The sequence below is a fragment of the Crocodylus porosus genome, unplaced genomic scaffold (assembly GCF_001723895.1).
Source record: "Crocodylus porosus isolate Cpor-Errol unplaced genomic scaffold, CroPor_comp1, whole genome shotgun sequence".
Taxonomy (NCBI): domain Eukaryota; kingdom Metazoa; phylum Chordata; order Crocodylia; family Crocodylidae; genus Crocodylus; species Crocodylus porosus.
Window position 1 is genome coordinate 8986744 of NW_017728917.1, and position 19185 is coordinate 9005928.

At 40.8% G+C, this 19185-nt stretch overlaps 1 protein-coding gene across 14 annotated transcripts in view; it reads left to right on the forward strand.

The window, feature by feature from the left end:
* Window positions 1-19185, forward strand: part of FOXP1 (forkhead box P1) — a 442485-nt gene that overhangs the window by 347679 nt on the left and 75621 nt on the right. For 12 of the 14 annotated variants that reach the window (XM_019536645.1, XM_019536646.1, XM_019536642.1 and 9 more), the window contains 3 exons: window positions 9487-9624; window positions 10740-10829; window positions 16585-16744. In XM_019536645.1, the coding sequence (XP_019392190.1) occupies window positions 9487-9624; window positions 10740-10829; window positions 16585-16744 (388 nt within the window). Of the gene's footprint in view, window positions 1-2620; window positions 2742-9486; window positions 9625-10739; window positions 10830-16584; window positions 16745-19185 lie in introns of those variants that run through there. The other 2 variants (XM_019536656.1, XM_019536649.1) reach the window with 2 other exon arrangements.

Genomic DNA, 19185 nt, shown 5'->3' on the forward strand with positions numbered 1-19185 from the left:
TGGACAGATAGGTGTGCTATCTTCGTGAACTGTACATGCATCGCAGTAGCAGGGAAGGACAGCAGCCCTGCTGTTGGGATAGTCTTTCTTTGCATCAGCTGGAAAACACATTTTTGGGGGGGCTCTCAGAGGTCTCACGGCCACCCCCACAAATGTCACTGATAAGGATGTAAAGATGAAACCCAAATCTCGACTAAACAGTGCAGCTGACTTGGCCTTGAATGTGATAGAGCTGAACTGAAAACTGATTGGTCTGACACTTTATAATCAAAGTTGATTTATTGTTCATTAGTAGTGCATTAGCCCTTTCAAGCAAGACAGTTATTTGTGTAGTGGCCTGTCAAACAAAAAGACTGCTAGCACCTGTCATTTCTAAACCGGGAGATAAGCAACCAGATATTAAGATAATGCAAATAGAAATACACTTGAACAAGGAAAAGTGCCAGCAATTTTCCTTTTAGAAATATTCTCCTATTTACAAGTGCCAGTGTCAGACGCTAGAAAAACCTGATTAGAAACCAAATATATTCCCCCAAAATAGAAAAGGACGCGGGACCGTAAGGGATATATTCAGCATGTTCCTGCCATGATTTCAGAGCACTTGAGGGCCGAGGATGAAGCACAGACAGGTTAATTCTCTGTTAAAAGTCGGTTAGTAAGCTGCAAGAAACTGAGGCCATTTGTAGCCTTAACCTTACTTTCTTGTAAAGCAGACAGTGCAGATTCAAGGCAGTTTGACTGTTTTTTCCTTCCCCCCCCCACCTCTTCGTCCCCAATGGACAGATGTCATAAAACAGTGTTCTCACAGGCAGGGGTTAATTATATGAAAACGTGATGACATCACAGCAGAGCTGTGCGAATGTCAAAATACATCTGCTGCCATATTCAGACATATTGCTCTGAATCCTCTCCCCCCATATCGCGTCCCCTCCCCCTTCTCGGAAAGGAATGATCTCATGACATAAAACAGAAAACAACACAAGTGTCAAAAGAAAACAAAATTAGTGAACTTTTGTCTGCCACCATAGAAACGAGGATTAACTTCTGTTATTCCAGAGCATGGAATGGAGACTATCTGCATGAGGATATATAGTGTATTGTCTTGTGTGAATTTTCATTTGACAGGGATTTTGGAGCCTGTGATCTTAATTAAATCTCAACTGACTCAAATAATGCATCTAAAGGCATGCAGTGTTGCGTAACCTTGCTGAGTTGGTAAACCATAAATCATCAGAAAGCTTATGATAGGAAAGGCTGCTTTGAAATTTTTTTTGTTTGCTACAGTTAGTTTTTTTTTTGTTTTTTTTAATGTGCACTTTACTGTACTTATTCACCCTGTTTTTAAGACAGAGGCATCTTGTACTGGGGGCGGGGGGTAAGCTGGGCTGTAGACACGCTCTGACCAGTCATTGCAACATTCGCGGCACTAATCATAAGTAGGCGATATAGTGGATGTGAAAAATAAAACAAAATCCTGGCTTTCTAGACTTGTCTGTGCTGGGATGGATGCACCAGGATGATGTGTCTTTTGATGATCCCTAAGCAAGTTTTAAAAAAAAATGTAACTTAGGTTCCTGCTGAAATCCAAATTGCAGATTGCAGGGTAAATAGGTATCAAATGACTTCACAGAAGCATCATAATTTATCATCAGCCAGCTCTCATTGCTCACCGAGGTATTATTGGAAATGATGGGCAGTCTAATTTGACCCGGACAGAAGTTTTGCTGATGCTTCGAGCAATGTGCTGTAAAGGTAAACAGGAGGAAGGAAAAACAAAAAAAACCCCACGATTGCAACAGTTGTGTGAATAAGGTTAAAAGATTTCTTGGAGGTTGAGAGAGATGCAGAGGCAGTCCTTTTTTAACTGAACAGGGTTTATGTATTGCTAAAGCTAAGTGCTCTGTACCATTTATTTTTAAAACATAGAAGCTAAATAGATGCCTACTTCTGGGTTAAATGCTTTGTTTCTTTTTAATTGTACACTCTGGCTATCAAGGCAGGGAAGGTTTATGACATCCCAAACCTTAGGGAGACGTTGCAAAGCTCTGTTGAGCCTGGTGGACACTGATGTCTTCGAATCAGTTCCCTTGCCAAACACCTTGCTTAAAATTTGGCCTTAATTTATGGAAAAAGGTAAAGGGCCGGTAAGGCAAGTTGCTGATGGTTTTTCCTCCCGTCTTTGCTAGAGAAAAGAAATAGAGGTAGGTTTTTTGTGTTTTTTTTTTTTTCTTGTTGGTTGTTGTTTTTTTAAATCGACACCTGCAAAGCTCGATTGTGGGAAAGTCCTGACACCATCAGCTAAATTTGTTATTGTTTGGTGAAAAGCTTGGCTGGTTTGAAGCAGCGTGTTTGTGTTGCTGAAAGCAGAACTGCATTACTGGAAACTAGTTTACTGTAGTTCAGGGTTCAACACCAATGTCCTGTCCGACTTTGTTTTTATAAGGTGCTTTATTTTCCAGTTGCAAGGAAGGGGGGGGTAGGAAAAATGCATCATACACTCATCTGCAGAAGTGGCCGTGCAAGGATTTTGGAGCGAAGCAGCCAAGGGGGAAGAGCTCTTCCTCAGCCTTTCTGATTTTTTTCAACTTTTCCACTGCAGTTTCCTCTGCTAGAAAGTATATCTGTCCTTCGCACCGAAGCTATATGAGTGTTGGGAAAAGCTGAATGAATTTGGAGCAAATATGCATCGGTGTTGGCTGGTTTGTGCACTGGTTTGCGATGGCTTCACCTTCATTGATTAGGTGAGATGCTGGACTGCTTTGAAAGGGTGGGGGGGAGGACCAACAACAACCCGATAACAGGTTTTAATTTTTAAGCTTTATCTTGCCCTTAAATCTGAAACATCATTGTTCAAATAACTGAGAACAAGGTAAACCAACAACATCAAAAAGGTCGGTTTCTGTGATTTCTCAAGGGCTTGTTATTTTGTACTTTCCAATTCTATTTGATGTCTTGACAAAACAAGATGACACAAGGGAGAATACATTAAATTTTGATTTTCATCTAACCTGTTACAGTAGTAGCAGCTTAATTTCTTTTACTTTTTTTTTTTTTTTTTAAACAGAAGATGGCTTTTTGCACAATTACTCTAATTGCCACGCCACTTTATGAGAAGGTTTCTTTAACGGGTTTCCCATTTGCCTTGATTTTGCTAGGCATTTTTTTGAACATGTTTTGACCTTTAACACACCGAGAGCTTGCTGGTTGGAGTGTGTCTTCATTAGAAGTAAATCAGTGAATGGCAAGATTGTCAAAGAAGCAACTGATGTTTTCTCATTAGAATCTAATTTGCACCGTTGTGCTTAGCTGTGATGTTCAGATGAAGGTGTCTGTGCTAGGTGTGAAAAGCTGCACGTTTTAGGCAAATAAAGTTTACAAGTCTGTTAAAGGCTGCAGTGCCAAACAAAGTGGCAACACCTAAGTGAGCATTTAACCAGAAGGGAAGTTGAGGATTTTGTGTTTGATTTAAGCCGATTGGTTTAACAAGGTGAAAAATTTCAAATAGCTTATGAATATTTAAACTGGCCAGTCCAGTATATGTCTCCTCTAACATCCAAGTTTAAAGAACAGATAGCTCCCATGTCTAACCCCATTCAGCAAAGAGTACAGTTGAAGGGAAGACGAGGACAATTTTTTGTCCTAAAATGTGGTCCTTCTTGTTCCACTTTTTTAAAACCTGCCCGAAGAAAAAGAAAGCCTCCCTGTAACTTTTTTCACATCAAATGATGGACAGATTGAATGCTGCTGATTCAGTCCTTTTTTTTTTGTTGGTGTTCATGAATTAATATACCGATATAACCCATCTGAAATTCGGATGTTTCTTAGTGTATGGAAGATGCTGAGTTTTCAAAGGGGTCTGAGCAGTTTGGGGAGCATTTTGGATTTGGGCACGTGGTGGTGGCCTTTGAGTTTGGGGATTTTTTGACAGTGCTATTGGTCCAGCACTTCTTTCCTAAACTCTGAAGGAAAATACTGATGGTTCACTGCACTTTTTTTCTATTGAACTATTACAAAATGTCATCAGGGACTGTAATCCTGCCCATTAAGTTATTAATTTTCCTCTTCTGTAGGTGTAATGGAAAGCAAAAGGGAAACTTTTTCTAGGTTAAAAATATAAACAATTGCAAGGCTGAAAAGATTTCTCTCTTTCAGTCCTTGCTTGGTTGTGTATGCTCTGTTATAGTCTGTATTTCACAAATGGTAAGAGAAGGAAGGATTTATGTAAACTGTATTTTTTATGCAAATGAAGTAGGTATTTATTATAGCTGTAACAATTATCCTGGATTTAGTGAGGAACCTAGTGGGCATGACGAGGTCTAGATAAGATCAGATGTTCCAGTCTCAAAACAAATATGAAATGATTCCACTTTTTCTTTAAAGTAGTAAAGAACTGAGAAAGCTTCACAAAGTGGATGCTGTGAAATACTGCCAAATATCAGGAAAAGCCCAGGTTAGTAAGTTCCCCAGGTCAAAGGAAGATCTCGACTATTGATAAAACGTAGCAAACAAAACGATAACAATAAAATGTTAATTGAATTTTTAAAGAGGGCTTTTTTTTTTTTCTCTCCCTGCCTCTCTTTTAATAGGGGGTTGTATTGTTGCAGAAAGAACAGTTATGCTAATGACTGACTACTTAGCTGATTTTACATTAATATAATAAACATTACCTGTCTTAATGTGTTGTACAGTATTATGGCAAAATAGCTAAGTCTAAAAGTGAAATTCCATTTTGCATAATGAAACAGAATTATAGTTTCCACATGAATAGTTCTAGCAGTGTGGCTTTTTTTTGTTGTTTTGAAGACTGAAATATTATGTCAGAAATGTTTTACACTCCCAGGGTAGATACAGGTACTATATTCAGTATTTTTTTATTTTACGGGGATCAGATACCAGCTGCGGCATTATGCTTTTCTGCTGGATAACGTATCAGCGCTTTATCCTTTCTTGTGGTATCACCAAAGCTATTTTACATTGTTTCACTTGAGGTTTTCTGGATTTCATATTTTTTTGCACCTATTACTAGTATAGCAGGCAGTTGAAGTTAATGGCTATTATGCTTTGCCTGGCTAGGTCTATTTCTTTTTTTTCCCCCCATCGAATCCATGAGTTTGAACTATTATTCAGTCATCGATTCTTTTTGTGTGTTTAGTTACATTTTTGCTCCCTTTTAACTTTTGGGAATGAGACTTCTATCCAGGAGACAGCTCTCCTGCAATGCAAGCACTTGGCATTTTAAACCTGTCAAAATCAAGCTCACCCCAGATGTCACAAGGGAGGAGGAATATTCTTTTTAATTTAAAGAAATGATCTGAAATATGTATGTAGTATTTATTAGCTAGCAGTAATTTAACCATCTTCAGTAGCAGGAGCATAACATGTTAAAAAAAAAAAAAAAGGCATTCTCTTTGTTTCTTTTGTGCAGATGTTAACAAGCTGAAATAATTTGGTTAGTCTTTAAGTATCTAACACAAGTGCAAGTGGAAAACTATAGAGGATGAGATAAATCATAATTATTTTCATTCCCTTGACCCTTGCCCAAGTTAGATAAAACCGTGACATATGTGCCACTGGTGTAACTCCATTGTTGGATTTAGGGAGGAACTTAATTTAGGCTGCTTTAAGTTTTCCTTGGTAAGCATTTCCATAATAGAGGGTGTTTTCAGGGCTGGAGAGATGAGCAAGGAGGGAGGGCGAATGTGTTGGAAGCCCGAGAAAGAGCAAACAGCACCCGGAGAGAAACTGTGCGCGTCTGAAAACAATTGTTAGTATTAAAGACATTTTTTGCCGTTGATGGTATTAAGATGTCAGCAGGTCTATACTAGCAGAGTCCCGACAGCCAAAGTGCAGCTGTATTTTTACCTTTAGTGCCAGGTCTGCAGGCAGCTGGGTATCTGCCCCACCCTATTGTTATCAGTCAGCATTGCAGCGCACAGTTTATTAAACAATCATCACAATAACAGCAGCAGCAACAGTTCCTTCTGAAAATTAGCAATAAACACCTAAATAAAGGGCGACTTCTGTTCCGCTTGGTAAGTTCGCATTCTTTAAATGGATCTGCCAGGAGTTTAATTTGAACTCCAACTCCCTGAAGGCAGTAAAAACAGAATTATTTTAGTTCTTCATAAACTGCCTTCTGTGATTCATTGTTAACTCATAAAACACACACACACATTTCCATGCACTTAAGCGGTTAAGCCATTTTCAAAGTTGGTTTGTAACGTATTTCTTTGTTTTGCTGGCGACACATGCGCATGGACCTTCCGGAGAGGGAGAGAAATCTGAAATTAATTTATAGCCCCCACTTTAGGTTTCATGTGTGATCAGACACGATATCAGAGATAAACATTTTGATCTAAAGTAATGTGCTTTATATTGTGCGGTATCTAAAATAAAGTTTAGTTTTGACTGAATACACTCAAAAAGGGACCCATAAATATTAGAGAGCTGTAGTTAAGAACTTACATGACTGTTTTAAATACTATTGATTTAAACCACTGGCTGGATTTTATGAATCAAAGTGTAATTTCCAAGCTTTGGCTATATTTCTCAATGCTAAAGCAGTCTCTCTTGTGTGCCTTTAGCAGCTTTCCAGACATTCAACACGGGATTAAATGATAGTAGTTACAATGATCAATAGGTTAAGACCGGTACAATCACTCTTACCGCTAATGACCTCGGTAGTAATGGGTAATAAAGTGTGGGCTATAATAGCCTATTGCTGGTGCTGCATGCCCTTTGATTCCTAGTATTACTAGGGACTAGGTACATGAAAAAGTTGGACGTTGGGAGTTAAGGGAGTGGATATATAGGCCATAATTCTTAACTATTTAAAGTCCTTAAACAGGGCTCTGTATTTTTTTTTTTTTGACACAATAGTTTCTGCTCCATTTGAATATGTTTGTGAAAGGTTTCCATAATTTATTTTCATGATATGCTGGAGCAGAAACTTGGGGTAAATCTAACTTTTATTGCATTGATAAATTAGAGGCCGAGCCGTCGGCAGAGGCTCAGAGCTAACTGGTGTGAAAATGTGGTTTCAGATGGTAAAACTAAGTTGAGCTTATCTGCACACTCCTCCTCTCTTAAGCATGCCACATAGCTGTTTTTCCTTATCAGTAAAGTACTCCTGCTTTAGCAGAGTATGCAGTGGGTATCAAAACTTCACAGTTGCTTTTGCAGCGTAGGGCCAAATCCTGGCCATGCTGCGGCAGAAGTGAACGGGAGTCGTTCCCGTAGAGCCAAGGGCAGAATGTGGCCCATACTATTAATCACCGATGTGTAGGGTTTGCAGAACCCCACCTATTCCTGTCTGTATCCCTGGTTGCCGTCATAAATCTGACTGATGAGTGTTTGTGTTGTCTGTCTTCCAAGAATGGCACAGAAAACCTACTTAAACATGCTTCCTTTTCTGTTTGCTCAATCCAGCTCGAGCAAAAGGTAGCCCAAACCTCAGGGTAAAGAAAAAGTGCTTTTGGGGTGGGATGGTGCAGGTGAGTCATGCTCGGGCCTGGATGGCGACTCCTTTATCGGTTTAGGGATTTTCTACTCGGGGACGGGGAGTTTCAATGTTAAAACCCGGTGGTGGTGAAGTGTTAGGTGCCTTCCTAGTCGGGCCGGCTGGTGTCTCTGTTTTGTACCACCTGACCCTGGCAGTTGTGTGTGCAAGGACTGGCCGGGGTGTTTCCTATGGAAATGCAGACAACTTAATCCCAGTCCCTCCCTAATCAGCGGAGCGTTTTTGCTGACTTCCGGGGAGCCTGGATTTGGCCCTGTCAATAAAGCTTTATTTCCATAAGGATCACGCAGAAAAGTCCGATGTCAATGATGGCGTATCGTCCAGCTGTGTGCCGTAACCTACATTCGGGAACACGGGGCCATCCGGGGAACTCCTGGGTGACCTTCCAGTGTTGTGCTAATGCGATGTCAAGAGCGCGTAACCGTTTGTGTGACTCTTTCCAACCCGCATCTTGAGAGCGGTTTCTGGCCCTTGCACACAACATGTACACAACAACACTGGAGGACGTGCACTGTACATGCATCTGACCTTCAGGAACCATTTTTAGTTCATCAAAATTAGTGATGCTGAGAAATCAGGACATCAGTGCATAATGACTGTGAAATTAGGAATGAGAGCTCGCTATGCAAATGACAGGACAAATCATGTGAAAAAGTCAAGATAAACTGCATATTAAGACATTATGTTACATAAAATTAATACTGCATTTCTCCCTTGCTTACTACTACCCTGAAAGATTTTTTTTAAACTCTTTTATCTTCTGATCAGCTATTGTCTGCTGATTTTTAAAAAGTGGTGCATAGAAAAAGTGCAAAACATGTTATTACCTTTTATTGTAATACATGAGATGACAGGAGATCCTTTTTAACAAAGTATATCCTTTACTGCTTTTAGTTCTGTGCTGTCACATATTTGATTTGAAACTATAGAAAAGTACGGTGCTTAAATATTACCGTTAAAAGTCATATGAGTTTTGTCTTCTCCCTATTGTTTTTTCCCCCCTTTTTCTCTTTTCTTTTCCTTTTTCAGGGAGGGGGGTTTCTAGTGAAATAGTCTTCTTGCGTTACTGGGACTGACAAAATGGTTCTCATGTAGTCTGCAAATTAAACACAAGTGCAGTGATTATTTTGAATAGCTAAATTACATTCTAGAAAGCTTGCAGAATTCATAGCATTGTCATTAGGTATCCGCTTGAATACAATTTGTGTAACCTTGGCCAAGACAGCCTGTCATTTTAATGTCAGTGTTTTATCTGAACAAGACATCATCCTTTCAGATACAGTGTACAGGTTCCTTGCAAAGATGCCCGTGCAGAAACGTGTTAACAGTTGCAAATATGAAATGCTATCAAGTTCATCACTGTAGCTGTTTGTCACTGAAATGTCATGGAAAGCGGCTTTTAATGGTATCTCACATAATACGAAAGAATTGAAGACATCTGTATGCTGGGTGAATATGGAATGGTAAAGACATTGTAGTAGGATCTTTCTGCTAAAATTGTGTAGAAACACAGGTGCCGTTATTCATATCGCTGAGCTTTGCTTCGTTTTCTTAAAATCGCCGGCTTCAAAGGAGATGGGAGACCTGCTTGGGGTTTTTTTTAGGTGGAGAGTGTTTAACTGGACTCTGTCTTGTGAAAATAAATGACTCTGAAGAGTTGTTACTGTATTTAGTTTTGTTTGAAATCATTCTCCTTGCAGTAGTGTTTTGGAGGAACAAAACAGGATCAGTGCTTTTCTGTTTTATTCTGGTGGGCTCTAAAGGCTCTCGCACCTCCCGTTACTTCAGGGCAAAACAAAGGCTCAGATTTATGCAACGCAACAGAAGATGAGATGGTGTTTTAACTGAAGCAGCTGGGCAGGCATTAAAAAAGGGGGGTAGATAATTCTGATGCTTGCTATTAGAAAGCAGACTAGAGTATAGAAAAGTGCTCTGACTTCCTCTCTGTGGTCTGTTTAATGCTTCAGGTTCCAGTGTCAGTGGCTATGATGACACCTCAAGTGATCACTCCCCAACAAATGCAGCAGATCCTCCAGCAACAAGTGCTAACTCCCCAGCAACTCCAGGTCCTGCTCCAGCAGCAGCAGGCACTCATGCTTCAACAGGTAATTGTTTCTTGAACAGCTGTCGAGACGGCTATCGTGGGTAGCAGAGGGCTGATGTCCCTTAACTATGCCTGCACTCAAAGCTGCCTAAATACTGGTGCCCATATCTCCTAGGTGAGGTGAGCTGGTGCCTCTCTTGTTTTGAACACTAGCAGCCTTTCCCAGCTAGTTGAATTATCACTTAAAGGTGTGTGAATTAAGTGTCGGGGCTTTTACAAATGCCCCCGTTGCCTTCGCCTTCCTCCTCCAGAAGGTAGTGATGTGCCATGATTAACTGGAATAAATGTGATAGTAGCAACATATATATATATATATATATTTTTTTTTTTTTCATTTAAACTTGTTAAGGCTATATGGAACTATAGGGGCCATTAAAATGGTGATGACAGAAACACAGAGCCCTTGGCATATTTGCAAGCCTTAAACCTTTGAATTTCGACGAGACGTGTACTTTGGTGCATCCGTCTTCCCGGGCACCGCGTTTGTTCGCGTCCCATTTCAGCTGAAAAGTTTCACGAAATGAAGTATGATTTGGAAGTTTACTTATCTTAATGTGCTGCACAACATTAATTCATTAATTCCATGATGACATTAAAGTCCACTACAAGCTGACCTTGTGTACTCTCTCCTCACTGTCACTCTCACTCACTCACTCATTCAGCTGAGTGGATGTCTCAACCGCATCCATCTGGGGAGTCGGGAGAAGGAGAGGTATTATCCATGATGTCTATGCATGCATTGAACAACACTTAGTGCAGTCAAACCCTATCATTTAGAAAGCATGTATATGTTTCACAACAGAGATTTACCAGGCTCTCTCAGCAAGGGCATTTTGGCTTTGTTGTTACAATCAAAGGTCATTCCTTGCCTTATTTTAATTAGTTTGTGTAGAAAATGGTATGTTTTTCATCAGTTCATTTTGGAGATTACTTTTCAAACGATAATGCCAAGAATAGTCAGTGTGCACTGAATTTATTGTCGAGTTTCAAACTAAAGGTCAGACCATTACAGATAAAAGGATGCTATTTTTCAAATCACAGTTTGTGTATTACACCAAGAGGGACACTGAATTGGCTCTCCACTTTGTTACTCACCGTCTTTCCTTTTCTTTGTAGCAGCAGCTTCAAGAGTTTTATAAGAAACAACAGGAACAGTTGCAGCTTCAACTTTTACAACAACAACATGCTGGAAAACAGCCGAAAGAGGTACAGACAATACCCATTTTACTTTCAAACCACAGATCCCAGAGGACTGTCTAGTGGCTATTAAACTGTCATTCGTCTTATAAATGATTGCACAACTGAGCTGACTCTATCAGGTCTCAGCTTTCAGGGCTAGAGTTATTGTCCTGTTTTCTCCTTTATTTTCCTGTGCTTTCCATTTGCTGGCTGCCACATATTTTATAGCCCAGGAACATGCCTTGCTCTTTGGTGTGACTATTGGCACAAGTGTCTGGACTGGTATCTTGGGAGAGTGTTGTTAGAAGTTAGTTATTTTACTTGGGGTAGGGGGAAAAAAAAATCTACTCGTCAAGACACTGCGAAGTCAAAGTAGGGAAGTACTTCAAGACAACGCGAGTGAAGCTTTGCTGGATCAAGGCAGAAGCTCAGGTTACACATTTGTCTTGGTAGTTATGTACAACAATGTTGTTGTGACAGAGCCCAGCAAAATCTGAGATGCAAAGATAGGGCTGAAAGGTCATCCTCCATCCACTCCCCGCATTGTGCCTTGATACCGCAGCACAGTAACAGGAGACGTCGCTCTTTTGTCCCTGGGATACTTCAGCGGGATGGGAGACGCAAGCGCCAAGGCGTCTGTCTGAACCTGGGACACACATGCTCTTCTAAGCACCTGTCCGAGCCTTGGCTATTGCACATTTAAGTTCAGTTTCCTGTAGATTGATTTTTTTTTTTTTTTTTTCAAATTATTTTTTTTCCACTCCCAATTCCTCCCTGAAGGGTCACGAAGCAACATAAATCCCAGGCCGGGGACTTTTTTAGCATCAGTCTGTGGCATCAGTAGTATGCTGCTGTTTAGCATAGGCTGCTGCATGATGTCCTTCGCTCGCTGTGCTGGTGAGACCGTCATGCTGCGCTAAGTACGCATTTAAAAAAAAAAAAAAAGGGGGCGGTCTGACCAAATTTCCACCCTCCCCTCCCCAGTTTGGTAGCTGGTACCACCTATGCCAAGCTTCAACCCAGAGTGAATTTTTCCAGCTGAGTTATAAACCCCTGAAAATAGGGGTTTATAATGGAAACGCTGACACAACCTTAACTATAGTACGCTAACGGGCGCCACTATAATAAAAAGGGAACAGATTAAAAAGTGTCTAAAATGTAAATCTAAAGGACTAACAGTAATTAAAATGGAAATGGCACAGGGAGGGAAGGCATGTAATTGTGAGATATCACTGTGCAGAATGCTCTCAGCTTTGTTTTGCTGGCTGTTTTTCTAATTCAGCAGGGCTTACTCATCAGTGGCAGTTCAATGCGCGTTAATGACTCTGGGATGCAGGCATCACTCTGGACAAAGAAATGATTATTGTGCGGTCAAAAGAAGTTCAAAGACAAGAAGGGAATTTCAGTTTTTTCCTTAGAGATCCACATTCAAGAGCATATAAATTAAGCCAAATGTTAAAAACCACAGTCTGAAAGCTGACTTCAAAGTCACAACTCTCTAATTAATGAACTGCGAGCTTCAGTTTGGACAAGTCGTGGTTTGATGCGCCCATAAATCAACATGACAGGTCTGTTTCACAGTCTCAGACAGTGCTTGTCATTGAGTCACATCAGATGTAAACACAGCAGAAAAAAGAGGGAATATGAAGGAGGTGCAATTGATCAACAGAATTGGTAAAAACCCACTTTTGAAGCGCATTATGCATGATCACAGGAAATGGCTATAGCCTCAAGAGGCTTTCTCCTTCTGCTGTTGCTTTTTTGAATCAGATTTCTAACAGCCTTCAAAAGGGAGAATAAGAATTATGGAGCTTCTCCCCTGTGGCTGGCAGGCAATAACCCCCTGTTGTTATTTTGTGCTTCCTTCTTTTCAAAGGCGTCAAAATTTAGTTTTTTAAAGATCTTTAACTCTATATTTGAAGACAAACAATAAAGGGCTGCCACTGTCATTCTTATCAGTTACCAGGGATTGTATTTTTTCTTTCTGTTGCCACTTCTTATTAACCTCTTATTTGGTCTATTAGACATAGTTTTGAATGCAAGCCTGCATGCTGGGAGAACATGAAAGTTCAGATGAGCTCAGAGGGCAGATAAAGAAATTTGAAGGGGAAAGTTACACAGCAGAATGAACGATAAAAGTTAACTCTTCTAAATTGCTGTTGTCAGACAGGAGAGCATCTCAGACACAAAGATGATGGCTTGGAGTTTAAAGAAAAAAAAATACTTTGTGTTAAAAAGGCAAGAAGGGAAGTTAGACAATGTGATGGCATTTCAATATCTAACACACTGATTTACTATGGTCACACTTCTGATATTACACCATCCAAAGTTACAATAAGAAAAGACTCCTTCCTGTTTTAAGAGGAATATTAAAACGTGCGAGATGAAAGAGAACAAGGGTCCAAATCTCTTTTGATTTTGCTACTGTTTTTTTTTTTTTTTTTTTTTTTTTTTGCAGATGGTTTAAGCAGAGGCCTGTTTCAACAATGCATGTCATCCTACAGGTTTTTCAGTCCCGTTTTCCTGAGTTAAAGAGGGTATTCTTGCTAAATTAGCATGCAGTTGGTGGTCTTTTTTTGTGCTAAAAGTGACAATAGAGTCACATGGTAGTAATTTTGTGGTGTGGACTAGTGGTTGCGATTTTAACAAGGTTTGAACTTGGACATTGACAGATGGAACAAGTGTATTAATTTACTGCGTCCCTCCAGTCATTAGCAGCTCGTAATATTGTACCATCGGTTTAAAAAAAAAACCAAAAACCCCAAAACCCCCCTAATCCTGCTAGTGAGAGGGATTTGACCTATAACTGGGACAATATACAGTGCTTTTACTATCAATTTCTTTTAAATTATACCGAGAGGCATTTACAGCGTGGTGTGGAGTTAAGTTTGGCGCACTGTTTCCATCAGGGATTGTGAGAGCCACGTCTAAACCTCACTGCACACTATGCTTTTAAAAAAAACAAACTATATCTAGCCCGTTGTGTCCACAAAACCGACTCCCTGGCATTGGAGAGCACTGTCTTTCATTAAAGGAGAACAGAATTAATTTTACATGGAGGTAGAAGCAGACTCTCGTTTCAGGCATTCAAGTTGGGCTAAGTAATTTGTTTTAAAAAAGGCCGTTTGTCCTCCAGCAGTTATGACACTTTGTGTTAGGCAGTAGGGAGTAACCTAAGAAAGGAAAACAGACCTTTGACAGAAGCTTTAGGGAGGGGATCAAAAATGCAAGCTTTATCAGGATATTTCAGCATTTTAACACTGACTGGTGACCTGACAACAGGACTGCGCGGAGACCTTTTTTGTATGCATTCAATTGTGAGAAGTAAACAAACTGACTTGTATCCTGTGTTTGGTAACTGGGTGGGGAGCACAGTTTGGCAACGTGTGTTGCTTTTTAAATTCTTTCTTGGACAATGGGCCTTGTATACTTTTATATCCTGGCTTTTTAAAAGCAAGAGAGCTTTTAGGAGCCTTTCTTAAAGATAGCCCAGAAGACAACCAAGCTGGCATCACTCAGCCTAGCTAAAGAAAGTGGTTTATAATGTTAATTTACAGGGAGATGGGAAGGGAGCAATATGCCCACGGTAGAGAGGGGTGTTTTAACTCTCAGTGGTATTTATGGGATCCCATTAGTGATTTTTGGCTGATGGATGTTAATATCTGGGGAGACAATTTTTTTTTTTTTTTTAAATCTGAGCATCACTCACCCGGCATTCGATTCATCTCTTTGCAACTAGCAAAAACAACTGGATTATTTGGAGCAGACTGTTTAAAAAAGAGCTCTCTGGTTTTCAGTTTATTTACATTTTTATATTATTTGCTTAAATAATATTACTCTGTCCTGTAGCTTGTTTCTCAGAGTGGAGCAAAATTAGCTCTCAGGACTCTGATTGGAGGTTGGTTGCTAATGGGAGAATAATGGGGTGGGAGGGAGGATTTTTTTGGTGTTGGTTGGGGTTTTTTTGTTTGCTGTAAAATAAACTATTTGGGAATTATAAGAAAAATAATTTCCATGACACTTAACTTTCTCCAATAGACTGAAAATTTTAAGTCTATTTCTCAATAGACTGAGAATTGAGATTGTGTCAAGTTGACCATGACGGGGTCTGTTCTCTCCTCGTTGCACTTCTGCCTCTCCCGTGATCCGAGCTGAGCTGAGCGCTCAAGACATGAATGGGCAGAACCAATAATTGCTTGCAGTTGGGTTTTTATTTTATTTTATTTATTTTTTTTAGAGACTTTGTAAAAGGTTGGGGCTGGATCTTGAGCTGGGGTAAATCAGTGTGCCTCCAGGCACTGGAAGGGATTTTACCATTTGACATTAGTCATGGAGTCGGCCCAGGATTTGTGAAGTCTTTGGAAGGAGTTGAAACAAAGAGACCTTGTGATTGGACCATGATTTATCTGGAAGGGTGTGTGCGTGTGTCTGCAGTTTTGTAAGAGTTAATTTTCTTTCCACAATTGTTAGCCGTAATGTGGATAAGACCTCCACCTTGATATGATTCCTAGCAGATTAGGGATATTAGATAATTTCCTTCTATTTATTGTACCACTGCACTGTATTATCTTTCTATCACTCAGATAATTACTAAGGAAATCTACATTAATTTTTTTTGGCTAGCACAAGGAACTGCTAAACACTGGCATGAAGTATTGATGTTTTACACAACAAAAGTTTTCCTCCTGTCATTGTACAATAAATAAAAAGATATTTATCAAAATGCAAAGCCTTTCATGGGCATTAAAGAACAAAGCAAATAAAACACGAGATGAGCATGGAAGCAAAACCTAGAGGCTTCCTTAACTGAAGCAAAATTAAGGACTCTGAAGCCTGGAGTACTGTACATATTAAACACTCACATTCAAGTAAGATGTTGTTTGCTAAATTATGAATGTGTGTAATTAAAATCTAGTGGCTGTTTCTATGAAAGATTTACAATGTTATTTCATCGTTTGTCATGGCTAATTAACAATATTAGATGAAGTTTTTCTTCTTCAAAGGTCTGATTTTTTCTCATTTATTTATGTCAGAAGTGATAAACAGAGTAGTTAAAAGCTTCTCCGGGTGCAACAGTGAGAAAAGCAACATGTTCTTTTACACCTCCAAGGTCCAGGGTTCGAATCCCAGTGGAGTACAGCAACTCCGTCGTCTTTAGAGTGAGAATAATTAAACATTTCAAAGCTCTGAAATAACAGTCTTAAAGAGGAACTCAAAACCTAGACAAAGTATTGCTACTGAATAAGAGAGAGTCAGTCTAGAAAACACAGTAAATTAACCCGATCGGTTGCCTTAATAGTTGAGACAAGCCTTGCATAAGTATATGGAGCATGGCGTGGGATTATTTCTCGTTCCACCTCAGCACGATGTCGCCTTGCAATGCGATTTCACATTTATTTGTGAACTTTTCGTTTGGAAGGATCACCCTGTGCTGCACAGACCGCAAGCAGAACCAATGTGCGGCCACTTCTGGGGTAGCAACGCAACAGTACAGAGCAGGGCAGCACAACAGCTTAGGCCACGAGTCAGTACTTCATTGGAAATAGGAGGGAGGGTTTGAGTAGGACGAATGCTATTGCCTGAGAGAGGATTTGACCACAACCCTGCGGTTCGTATCACTCCCAGAAGTGTGTCTTGGGATCTATAATGGCAAGCAGGCAGGACTTAGGGCTGAAGATAATAAGTTGAGGTGTTTTGACATGGGGAGTGGAAGGGCTTTGAATCAGCTATAAATGCATTGCTCTGAAGTGACATCTCTGCAATTTTCTGTTGTTTCTTCCAGCCCCAGCAGCAGCAGGTGGCTACACAGCAGCTGGCCTTTCAGCAGCAGCTCTTACAGATGCAGCAACTGCAACAGCAGCACCTCCTGTCTTTGCAGCGCCAAGGTTTGCTGACAATTCAGCCCGGCCAGCCTACCCTGCCTTTGCAGCCTCTCGCACAAGGTATGTGTTGAACCTTGTAGGGAGGATAACGCATATGCATAATATTATCACTGAAGAAAAGAGAGATCTCATAGGCCCCTAAAGTAACGAGTAAGGAAACAGGTCGGTTGGTCATTACAAAAGGGTAGATATTCCTTGGGAGGCATAGCCATGAAGATGGGATTGCTCTAGGTGGAGAGAAACAAACAGGTTAGAGATCAGGTCGAGTTTGCCCAAGACGTTGAATGACTCGAAACAACAGATCTGGGTTTGGAAATCTTTCATAAATGGCTCCCGAGCAAGATGTCCGGCACATTGGTCCTGGCTGGCGGGAGCAGGAGAAGAGTTTTGTAGGTTCGGCACTACGTCCCGGGCGGAGGAGGAGACCTGAAGAACTCAGGTCAACACATCGTAGAAATGGGCAAAATGGAAAAGCAGAGAACATGCGATGGACCACGTCCTTGCCTGGTATAAACCTGCATGGCTCTGGTCCCCGCTCACTGAACAAAATCGGGATCAACTCCACTAGAGCAAGTGGCGTTGAACTGGTGTAGCTGGCAGTGAGGCTTGGTGTATCTTCCATAGTCACACTTCGGGGTCACCTGACCCCCAGTTGTCTTTTCCTGCCTAGCACAGGGGGCTGTACCCGACGATCTTCCAAGGTCCCTTCCAGCCTTACAATCTGTGAACTTCTGAGAGTCTGAGGTTGTTAAAGATGCCGATGCATTTGCGGGCTGTAGGGAAAAAAGGTGACGTGCTCACACAGCTTCCTTTTTCATTGCAATACCAAACACGAGTTAACATCTGCATATCAGTCCTCTCCCTCTGCTTAACTGGGTGTATCTGCAGGCCTTTGGACATTGCAGGGGGCAAGCTTCAGCCCCAGCTGCTCTGTCAAAGGAGGCAGATTGTTGGAAGCTGGCGTGGCTTGAGAAGAAGCAGGTCTTTAAAATATTATGCCACCCTCCCCATTCCCCACCCCTTATGTATGCCAAATATAAATAGCCATCTCAACAATGAATGATTTGGCTCCTTCAAAGCTGTTAATAGCCTTAAGGCTCCTATTACTTGCTAAACCCCATAGTAAATTTGTATTCAGTTCTGTTCACTTAAACAGGGGGGGTGGGGAATTGCTCCTCTTCCTTTGCACTGCTTTCCTGAGCATCTCTGCAAAAAGAAAGGTGGTATGACCAGCAAGTTCACGTTCTCTGCAGATAAAGGGGAGACATCTTTGCATGCTGGGATCTCCAGTTAGGCCCCACCGTTTCTTTAACGCCTTTCCTGACTTCATTTAGGAGAGGTTTGATTCTGCATGTCCCCCGTGAGCTTGTATTGCCTAAATGTCAGGGGGCCTGATGCTAGAGATGCCACGTGTGTCATCTGCCAGTCTGTTTCAGTGGAGGTTTTGTCTGCGTGAGAGCAGCAGGATCAGGCCTGTGCTATTTACTTAACAACTTGGAGGAAAAGCCTGAAACGAATCCAAAGAAGGCAGCACGTAGGGTAATGCCGTTTGGACTTGCAAAATGTTTTAACATGCATTAATTACACCTTCAGATTTATTGCTGGAAACATCACAAGCTGTTCCTGTGCACCCGCTGGACTCCAGCTTCAACCTTCCTAATTTTTCCCACAGCTCCTATACTATTAAGTTTGCACAGTAAGGTTCATTGTATAGTACATCAGTTAAGCTGTCCAAAAGAGGGCAATTGGGCAGTGACAAGACACGCTCATGTGTAATGTGAAAGAAATGAATGTGGTGATGCATGAAGTGTAATCTGTGCAGTAACACATCAGAGACACCAGTAGGTAATTCAGCAGTCATGGCATTGATTGATATGGTTAGCAGGGTAGTATAACTATTAGTCCCTACAACGGTAGGAAGGAGCATATTTAAAATCGAAGGTGCCTATCTGCATGTCAGAGATCACATAAACATAAACAGGGGGGTTTTGGAGGTCTGGGTCTAGGAGAGAAATGAACCGAGAGTCGTGTCATCATCCCTTGTGAAACTGGGACTCGATGGGGGAAAAAAAAAGTGACTCGAGAATTCAGGCAGGTTGGAATACAACACAATTTTTTTTTATCAGCGAGATGATGGCTTAAAACTGATGTCATTATGAGGTTTAAATCAACTTTCTGCTTGCTTGAACATGGTCACCTGGGTATGGAGGTACAAGGACAAAAAGAGGTTGAGCAACTCTGTTTGTCTTTGAGCCGGTGATACCTGGGGTTGTGAAATTGAGTTCCGTGAACAGTAATCTGTCAACTGTCCCCACAACATACATTTTTTAAACCTGTGCCTACATTTTCTTTCATAATGAAGGGGACTAGTTGTCCTGAAAAATGCAGTGAAGAGCCAGGGCTGTGATTTAAAATAATTGGTAATGAATGCTTTGATTTGAAAAAAAAAAAAAAAAAAGTATATATATTTATACCATTTTCTGTTTGGCATCACCGACACT